The sequence below is a fragment of the Petromyzon marinus genome, chromosome 73 (assembly GCF_048934315.1).
Source record: "Petromyzon marinus isolate PM22_M1 ecotype Great Lakes invasive population chromosome 73, UKy_Petmar_22M1.pri1.0, whole genome shotgun sequence".
In the NCBI taxonomy this organism is placed as follows: domain Eukaryota; kingdom Metazoa; phylum Chordata; class Hyperoartia; order Petromyzontiformes; family Petromyzontidae; genus Petromyzon; species Petromyzon marinus.
In genome coordinates this window covers 2,080,749-2,092,444 of record NC_133739.1, presented here as the reverse complement: position 1 = coordinate 2,092,444, position 11,696 = coordinate 2,080,749, and the positions used below count along the sequence as shown (strand labels likewise).

At 46.5% G+C, this 11,696-nt stretch overlaps 2 protein-coding genes across 4 annotated transcripts in view; one reads left to right on the top strand and one right to left on the bottom strand.

Moving 5' to 3' along the window:
* The window catches only part of LOC116958156 (zinc finger MYM-type protein 3-like), a 266,666-nt gene that overhangs the window by 13,484 nt on the left and 241,486 nt on the right, over nt 1-11,696 (bottom strand). The gene's annotated exons all lie outside the window — the stretch shown is intronic.
* LOC142906964 (zinc finger MYM-type protein 3-like) overlaps nt 5,880-11,696 on the top strand; it is a 109,580-nt gene continuing 103,763 nt past the window's right edge. Inside the window, exon 1 of the mRNA XM_076055806.1 lies at nt 5,880-6,204. Within this exon, the coding sequence (XP_075911921.1) occupies nt 5,880-6,204 (325 nt within the window). The remainder of the gene's footprint in view (nt 6,205-11,696) is intronic.

The following is an 11,696-nucleotide window of genomic DNA, read 5'->3' as shown; positions in this document are numbered from 1 at the left end:
CGACAGCTCCCTCCTAAATCCACAGCTCTCTCCTCCAACCACAGCTCTCTCTTTCATCCACAGCTCCCTCCTCCATCCATAGCTCCCTCCTTCATCCACAGTTCTCTCCTTCATCCACGGCTCCCTGTTTCATCGACGGCTGCCTCCTTCATCCACAGCTCTCTCCTTCATCCACAGCTCTCTCCTTCATCCACAGTTCTTTCCTTCATCCACATCTCCCTCCTTCATCCACATCTCTCTCCTTCATCCACAGCTCTCTCCTTCATCCACAGCTCTCTCCATCCACGGCTCCCTCCTTCATCCACAGCTCTCTCTTCATCCACAGCTCCCTCCTTCACCCACAGCTCTCTCTTTCATCCACAGCTCCCTCCTTCATCCACAGCTCCCTTCTTCATCGACAGCTCCCTCCTAAATCCACAGCTCTCTCCTCCATCCACAGCTCTCTCCTTCATCCACAGCTCCCTCCTCCATCCACAGCTCCCTCCTTCATCCACAGCTCTCTCCTACATCCACAGTTCTCTCCTTCATCCACAGCTTCCTCCTTCATGCACGGCTCCCTCCTTCATCCACAGCTCTCTCCTTCATCCACAGCTCTCCCCTTCATCCACGGCTCCCTCCTTCATCCACAGCTCCCTCCTTCATCCACAGCTCCCTCATTCACCCACAGCTCCCTCCTCACCCACAGCTCCCTCCTTCATCCACAGCTCTCTCCTTCATCCACAGCCCTCTCTTTCACCCAAAGCTCCCTCCTTCATCCACAGATCCCACCTTCATCCACAGCTCTCTCATTCACCCACAGCTCCCTCCTTCATCCACAGCTCCCTCCTTCATCCACAGCTCTCTCCTTCATCCACAGCTCCCTCCTTCATCAATGGCTGCCTCCTTCATCCACAGCTATCTCCTTCATCCACAGCTCTCTCCTTCATCCACAGCTCACTCCTTCATGCACAGCTCTCTCCTTCATCGACGGCTGCCTCCTTCATCCACCGCTATCTCCTTCATCGACGGCTGCCTCCTTCATTCACAGCTATCTCCTTCATTCACAGCTCTCTCCTTCATCCACAGCTCACTCCTTCCACGGCTCTATCTTTCATCCACAGCTCCCTCCTTCATCCACAGCTCCCTCCTTCACCCACAGCTCCCTCCTTCATCCACAGCTCTCTCCTTCATCCAGAGCTCCCTCCTTCATCCACAGCTCCCTCCTTCATCCACAGCTCTCTCCTTCATCCACAGCTCCCTCCTTCATCCACAGCTCCCTCCTTCATCCACAGCTCTCTCCTTCATCCACAGCTCCCTCCTTCATCCACAGCTCCCTCCTTCATCCACAGTTCTCTCCTTCATCCACGGCTCCCTGTTTCATTGACGGCCGCCTCCTTCATCCACAGCTCTCTCCTTCATCCACAGCTCTCTCCTTCATCCACAGTTCTCTCCTTCATCCACAGCTCCCTCCTTCGTCCACATCTCTCTCCTTCATCCACAGCTCTCTCCTTCATCCGCAGCCCTCTCCATCCACGGCTCCTTCCTTCATCCACAGCTTTCTCTTAATCCACAGCTCCCTCCTTCACCCACAGCTCTCTCTTTCATACACAGCTCCCTCCTTCATCCACAGCTCCCTTCTTCATCGACAGCTCCCTCCTAAATCCACAGCTCTCTCCTCCATCCACAGCTCTCTCCTTCATCCACAGCTCCCTCCTCCATCCACAGCTCCCTCCTTCATCCACAGCTCCCTCCTACATCCACAGTTCTCTCCTTCATCCACAGCTCCCTCCTTCATCCACAGCTCTCTCCTTCATCCACAGCTCCCTCCTTCATCGACGGCAGCCTCCTTCATCCACAGCTATCTCCTTCATCCACAGCTCCCTCCTTCATCCACAGCTCCCTCCTTCATCCACAGTTCTCTCCTTCATCCATGGCTCCCTGTTTCATCGACGGCCGCCTCCTTCATCCACAGCTCTCTCCTTCATCCACAGCTCTTTCCTTCATCCACAGTTCTCTCCTTCATCCACAGTTCTCTCCTTCATCCACAGCTCCCTCCTTCATCCACATCTCTCTCCTTCATCCACAGCTCTCTCCTTCATCCACAGCCCTCTCCATCCACGGCTCCCTCCTTCATCCACAGCTCTCTCTTCATCCACAGCTCCCTCCTTTACCCACAGCTCTCTCTTTCATCCACAGCCCCCTCCTTCATCCACAGCTCCCTTCTTCATCGACAGCTCCCTCCTAAATCCACAGCTCTCTCCTCCAACCACAGCTCTCTCCTTCATCCACAGCTCCCTCCTCTATCCACAGCTCCCTCCTTCATCCACAGCTCCCTCCTACATCCACAGTTCTCTCCTTCATCGACAGCTCCCTCCTTCATCCACAGCTCTCTTTTTCATCCACAGCTCCCTCCTTCATCCACAGCTCCCTCCTTCATCGACGGCTGCCTCCTTCATCCACAGCTATCTCCTTCATCCACAGCTCTCTCCTTCATCCACAGCTCACTCCTTCATGCACAGCTCTCTCCTTCATCGACGGCTGCCTCCTTCATCCACAGCTATCTCCTTCATCGACGGCTGCCTCCTTCATCCACAGCAATCTCCTTCATTCACAGCTCTCTCCTTCATCCACAGCTCACTCCTTCCACGGCTCTATCTTTCATCCACAGCTCCCTCCTTCATCCACAGCTCCCTCCTTCACCCACAGCTCTCTCCTTCATCCACAGCTCCCTCCTTCATCCACAGCTCTCTCCTTCATCCACAGCTCCCTCCTTCATCCACAGCTCCCTCCTTCATCGATGGCTGCCTCCTTCATCCACAGCTATCTCCTTCATCCACAGCTCTCTCCTTCATCCACAGCTCACTCCTTAATGCACAGCTCTCTCCTTCATCGACGGCTGCCTCCTTCATCCACAGCTATCTCCTTCATCCACAGCTCTCTCCTTCATCCACAGCTCTCTCCTTCATCCACAGCTCTCTCCTTCATCCACAGCTCCCTCCTTCATCCACAGCTCTCTCCTTCATCCACAGCTCCCTCCTTCATCCACTGCTTCCTCCTTCATCCACAGCTCTCTCTTTCATCCACAGCTCCCTCCTTCATCCACAGCTCCCTTCTTCATCGACAGCTCCCTCCTAAATCCACAGCTCTCTCCTCCAACCACAGCTCTCTCTTTCATCCACAGCTCCCTCCTCCATCCACAGCTCCCTCCTTCATCCACAGCTCCCTCCTACATCCACAGTTCTCTCCTTCATCCACAGCTCCCTCCTTCATCCACAGCTCTCTCCTTCATCCACAGCTCCCTCCTTCATCCACAGCTCCCTTCTTCATCGACAGCTCCCTCCTAAATCCACAGCTCTCTCCTCCAACCACAGCTCTCTCCTTCATCCACAGCTCCCTCCTCCATCCACAGCTCCCTCCTTCATCCACAGCTCCCTCCTACATCCACAGCTCTCTCCTTCATCCACAGCTCTCTCCTTCATCCACAGCTCACTCCTTCATGCACAGCTCTCTCCTTCATCGACGGCTGCCTCCTTCATCCACAGCTATCTCCTTCATCGACGGCTGCCTCCTTCATCCACAGCTCCCTCCTTCACCCACAGCTCTCTCCTTCATCCACAGCTCCCTCCTTCATCCACAGCTTTCTCCTTCATCCACAGCTCCCTCCTTCATCCACAGCTCCCTCCTTCATCAACGGCTGCCTCCTTCATCCACAGCTATCTCCTTCATCCACAGCTCTCTCCTTCATCCACAGCTCACTCCTTCATGCACAGCTCTCTCCTTCATCGACGGCCGCCTCCTTCATCCACAGCTATCTCCTTCATCCACAGCTCTCTCCTTCATCCACAGCTCTCTCCTTCATCCACAGCTCTCTCCTTCATCCACAGCTCCCTCCTTCATCCACAGCTCTCTCCTTCATCCACAGCTCCCTCCTTCATCCACTGCTTCCTCCTTCATCCACAGCTCTCTCTTTCATCCACAGCTCCCTCCTTCATCCACAGCTCCCTTCTTCATCGACAGCTCCCTCCTAAATCCACAGCTCTCTCCTCCATCCACAGCTCTCTCCTTCATCCACAGTTCCCTCCTTCACCCACAGCTCTCTCCTTCACCCACAGCTCCCTCCTTCATCCACAGCTCTCTCTTTCACCCAAAGCTCCCTTCTTCATCCACAGCTCCCTCCACCCACAGTTCTCTCCTTAATCCATGGCTCCCTCCTTCATCAACGGCTGCCTCCTTCACCCACAGTTCCCTCCTTCATCCACAGCTCTCTCCTTCATCCACAGCTCTCTCCTTCATCCACAGCTCCCTTCTTCACCCACAGCTCCCTCCTTCATCCACAGCTCCCTCCTTCAACCACAGCTCCCTTCTTCATCAACAGCTCTCTCCTTCATCCACAGCTGTGTCTTTCATCCACAGCTCCCTCGTTCATCCACAGCTCCCTCCTACATCCCCCGTGTTCCTGTCTGCGTGTGTAGCGGTTAGCGTGCTGCGCTATGAACCTGGCGACTCGGGTTCGATTCCCGCTCACGGCCAACACCAGTGACGATTATCTGAACCGCTCTTGGGCCTCCCCTGGGTCGACTCAGCCTCAAATGAGTACCTGGTGCGGTGTAAACATTGCCACTAGGGAGACAAAGGCGGTCGGGCGTGGTGCTGGCCACCCACCCCCTCGTGTACCGATCCGGCCTTCATAGGTGCTCGCTAACAGCACTTGCCCCGACAGTCTGTCAAGGCTATACGGGGGATCTTTGTGTGAATCTCCATATGGTACAGATATAATGGGAGGCTGATCGATGCCCGATCGATGCCCGGGTGCGGTCAAGGGATGGCTCCCTATTGCTCCACCTCGTTATGTATGCTGATGATTTGGTAATAGCTGCTCAGTCAGAGGAGGAGTTGGAGACGCTGCTGCTGAGACTGGAGCGTGCCACTAAGAAGTGGGGCCTTACCATCAGCCCACAAAAACTAAGCACCTGCCTGGGTATTTTGTACCATCGGACACTCCACCCCCACAACTCCCAATCGGTGATGGGGCAGTTGTGGAGATAGTGGAGAGTTTCCCATACCTGGGCAGTGTACTTATGACTGGCTCCAGTTTAACAGCAGAGGTCTCACTCCGAATCAGTCAAGCGGCAATATCTTTTCATCGGTTGCGTAACGCTGTGTGGAAGCTACCTGGTCTGTCGCTCCGCACTAAGCTTCAGGTCTTCTCGGCCACGGTCATTCCCTCCCTTCTCTACGCTTGCGAAACGTGGACCCCACTAATGGAACATCTTCGCCGGTTAGAAACATTTAGGCTGGCCTGCCTTCGATCCATCCTGGGTTTAACCAGACTGGATTGTGTGAGGAGCTCACAAATCCTTTAAAGATCTTGGCAAGGTCCCACCGGTGAGCTCCTCCGGCGGGCACGGCTGGGATGGCTGGGTCACGTAGCCCGCATGCCCAGCCACCGCATGCCGAAACAGCTTTTGTTCGGCCGGATCGAGGGGGCTAAGCGGGCGCGGCACGGGCTAGAGAAGAGATGGAGTGATGTGGTACAGGAGGACGTGGAGCTGAGTGGACTTGCCGATAACTGGTACCAGCGGTGTCAAGATCGGCCTCTGTGGAGGAAGCTTGTGAAGGACGCTACTGGGCAGTTGGAGGCAGTCGCCCTCCAACAACAACGGAGGGCGGAGGAGCGACGCTCAGAACAACGAGCGGAGCGCCGGGTGGCTAAAGCACAGCAAGTTGGCACAGTAGGGGGCACAGGTGGTGCATCAGCCAGTCATCTCAGTCAGTCGACCCGTGGCACCTGGGTCTGCCCCGTGACCTCCTGCCAGCGGGCGTTCGACACTTCACGTGGCCTCAGGGTGCACATAGCCTGGCACAAGCGTCGTGGTGACGTCACCGCCACTTAGTGGCGAATGGCGGTTGTTGTTGTTGTTGTCCCCGTGTTCCTGTCTGCGTGTGTCGGCGTGTCCCGCGTCCCCGTGCGGGTCTCGTCCGTCTCCTCCCCTCCACCCACCCGCTCGTGTCTCCGCGTGTCCCCTCACCCCTTCACCCGCTCGTGTGTCCACGCCTCCTCCTCCTCCTCCCCGCGTCGCCAGACCCTGGTGCCGTGTCTCCACTGCCGGGTCCAGCGGCCCGCGGCTGAGCTCGTAGAGACGGCGGCGGGCAGCGGTCAGAAGGAGTCCTTCTGCTCCGACAGCTGCGTGGCGCTGTACCGCACCAAGAAGCCGCTGCCTGCTGGTGACTCGCCGTTGTACATCGCATGTACATTGTACACTACATGTACCACACTATACATTGTACACTACATGTACCACACTATACATTGTACACTACATGTACCACACTATACATTGTACACTACATGTACCACACTATACATTGTACACTACATGTACCACACTATACATTGTACACTACATGTACCACACTATACATTGTACACTACATGTACCACACTATACATTGTACACTACATGTACCACTATACATTGTACACTACATGTACCACACTATACATTGTACACTACATGTACCACTATACATTGTACACTACATGTACCACTATACATTGTACACTACATGTACCACTATACATTGTACACTACATGTACCACACTATACATTGTACACTACATGTACCACACTATACATTGTACACTATATGTACCACTATACATTGTACTCTACATGTACCACTATGCATTGTACACTACATGTACCACTATACATTGTACACTACATGTACCACTATACATTGTACACTACATGTACCACTATACATTGTACACTACATGTACCACACTATACATTGTACACTACATGTACCACACTATACATTGTACACTACATGTACCCACTATACATTGTACACTACATGTACCACACTATACATTGTACACTACATGTACCACACTATACATTGTACACTACATGTACCACTATACATTGTACACTACATGTACCACTATACATTGTACACTACATGTACCACACTATACATTTTACACTACATGTACCACTATACATTGTACACTACATGTACCACTATACATTGTACACTACATGTACCACACTATACATTGTACACTACATGTACCACTATACATTGTACACTACATGTACCACACTATACATTGTACACTACATGTACCACACTATACATTGTACACTACATGTACCACACTATACATTGTACACTAAATGTACCACTATACATTGTACACTACATGTACCACACTATACATTGTACACTACATGTACCACTATACATTGTACACTACATGTACCACTATACATTGTACACTACATGTACCACACTATACATTGTACACTACATGTACCACACTATACATTGTACACTACATGGACCACACTATACATTGTACACTGCATGTACCACACTTTCCATTGTACACTACATGTACCACTATACATTGTACACTACATGTACCACACTATACATTGTACACTACATGTACCACACTATACATTGTACACTACATGTACCACTATACATTGTACACTACATATACCACTATACATTGTACACTACATGTACCACACTATACATTGTACACTACATGTACCACACTATACATTGTACACTACATGTACCACACTATACATTGTACACTACATGTACCACACTATACATTGTACACTACATGTACCACACTATACATTGTACACTACATGTACCACACTATACATTGTACACTACATGTACCACACTATACATTGTACACTACATGTACCACACTATACATTGTACACTATATGTACCACTATACATTGTACTCTACATGTACCACTATGCATTGTACACTACATGTACCACTATACATTGTACACTACATGTACCACTATACATTGTACACTACATGTACCACTATACATTGTACACTACATGTACCACACTATACATTGTACACTACATGTACCACACTATACATTGTACACTACATGTACCCACTATACATTGTACACTACATGTACCACACTATACATTGTACACTACATGTACCACACTATACATTGTACACTACATGTACCACTATACATTGTACACTACATGTACCACTATACATTGTACACTACATGTACCACACTATACATTTTACACTACATGTACCACTATACATTGTACACTACATGTACCACTATACATTGTACACTACATGTACCACACTATACATTGTACACTACATGTACCACTATACATTGTACACTACATGTACCACACTATACATTGTACACTACATGTACCACACTATACATTGTACACTACATGTACCACACTATACATTGTACACTAAATGTACCACTATACATTGTACACTACATGTACCACACTATACATTGTACACTACATGTACCACTATACATTGTACACTACATGTACCACTATACATTGTACACTACATGTACCACACTATACATTGTACACTACATGTACCACACTATACATTGTACACTACATGGACCACACTATACATTGTACACTGCATGTACCACACTTTCCATTGTACACTACATGTACCACTATACATTGTACACTACATGTACCACACTATACATTGTACACTACATGTACCACACTATACATTGTACACTACATGTACCACTATACATTGTACACTACATGTACCACACTATACATTGTACACTACATGTACCACACTACATTGTACACTACATGTACCACTATACATTGTACACTACATGTACCACTATACATTGTACACTACATGTACCACTATACATTGTACACTACATGTACCACACTATACATTGTACACTACATGTACCACACTATACATTGTACACTACATGTACCACACTATACATTGTACACTACATGTACCACTATACATTGTACACTACATGTACCACACTATACATTGTACACTACATGTACCACACTATACATTGTACACTACATGTACCACTATACATTGTACACTACATGTACCACTATACATTGTACACTACATGTACCACTGTACATTGTACACTACATGTACCACACTATACATTGTACACTACATGTACCACTATACATTGTACACTACATGTACCACTATACATTGTACACTACATGTACCACACTACATTGTACACTACATGTACCACTATACATTGTACACTACATGTACCACTATACATTGTACACTACATGTACCACACTATACATTGTACACTACATGTACCACACTATACATTGTACACTACATGTACCACACTATACATTGTACACTACATGTACCACACTATACATTGTACACTACATGTACCACACTATACATTGTACACTACATGTACCACACTATACATTGTACACTACATGTACCACACTATACATTGTACACTACATGTACCACACTATACATTGTACACTACATGTACCACTATACATTGTACACTACATGTACCACACTATACATTGTACACTACATGTACCACACTACATTGTACACTACATGTACCACTATACATTGTATACTGCATGTACCACAATATACATTGTACACTGCATGTATCACTATACATTGTACACTACATGTACCACTATACATTGTACACTACATGTACCACGATACATTGTACACTACATGTACCACTATACATTGTACACTACATGTACCACTATACATTGTACACTACATGTACCACACTATACATTGTACACTACATGTACCACTATACATTGTACACTACATGCACCACTATACATTGTACACTACATGTACCACACTATATATTGTACACTACATGTACCACACTATACATTGTACACTACATGTACCACACTATACATTGTACACTACATGTACCACTATACATTGTACACTACATGTACCACTATACATTGTACACTACATGTACCACTATACATTGTACACTACATGTACCACTATACATTGTACACTACATGTACCACACTATACATTGTACACTACATGTACCACACTATACATTGTACACTACATGTACCACTATACATTGTACACTACATGTACCACTATACATTGTACACTACATGTACCACACTATACATTGTATACTACATGTACCACACTATACATTGTACACTACATGTACCACTATACATTGTACACTACATGTACCACTATACATTGTACACTACATGTACCACTATACATTGTACACTACATGTACCACTATACATTGTACACTACATGTACCACACTATATATTGTACACTACATGTACCACACTATACATTGTACACTACATGTACCACACTATACATTGTACACTACATGTACCACTATACATTGTACACTACATGTACCACTATACATTGTACACTACATGTACCACTATACATTGTACACTACATGTACCACACTATACATTGTACACTACATGTACCACTATACATTGTACACTACATGTACCACTATACATTGTACACTACATGTACCACACTATACATTGTACACTACATGTACCACACTATACATTGTACACTACATGTACCACACTATACATTGTACACTACATGTACCACTATACATTGTACACTACATGGACCCACTATACATTGTACACTACATGTACCACTATACATTGTACACTACATGTACCCACTATACATTGTACACTATATGTACCACTATACATTGTACACTACATGTACCACTATACATTGTACACTGCATGTACCACTATACATTGTACACTACATGTACCACACTATACATTGTACACTACATGTACCACTATACATTGTACACTACATGTACCCACTATACATTGTACACTGCATGTACCCACTATACATTGTACACTACATGTACCCGCTATACATTGTACACTACATGTACCACTATACATTGTACACTGCATGTACCCACTATACATTGTACACTACATGTACCACTATACATTGTACACTACATGTACCACACTATACATTGTACACTACATGTACCACACTATACATTGTACACTACATGTACCACACTATACATTGTACACTACATGTACCACACTATACATTGTACACTACATGTACCACTATACATTGTACACTACATGTACCACACTATACATTGTACACTACATGTACCACACTATACATTGTACACTACATGTACCACACTATACATTGTACACTACATGTACCACTATACATTGTACACTACATGTACCACTATACATTGTACACTACATGTACCACTATACATTGTACACTACATGTACCACACTATACATTGTACACTACATGTACCACTATACATTGTACACTACATGTACCACTATACATTGTACACTACATGCACCACTATACATTGTACACTACATGTACCACACTATATATTGTACACTACATGTACCACACTATACATTGTACACTACATGTACCACACTATACATTGTACACTACATGTACCACTATACATTGTACACTACATGTACCACTATACATTGTACACTACATGTACCACTATACATTGTACACTACATGTACCACACTATACATTGTACACTACATGTACCACTATACATTGTACACTACATGTACCACTATACATTGTACACTACATGTACCACACTATACATTGTACACTACATGTACCACACTATACATTGTACACTACATGTACCACACTATACATTGTACACTACATGTACCACTATACATTGTACACTACATGGACCCACTATACATTGTACACTACATGTACCACTATACATTGTAC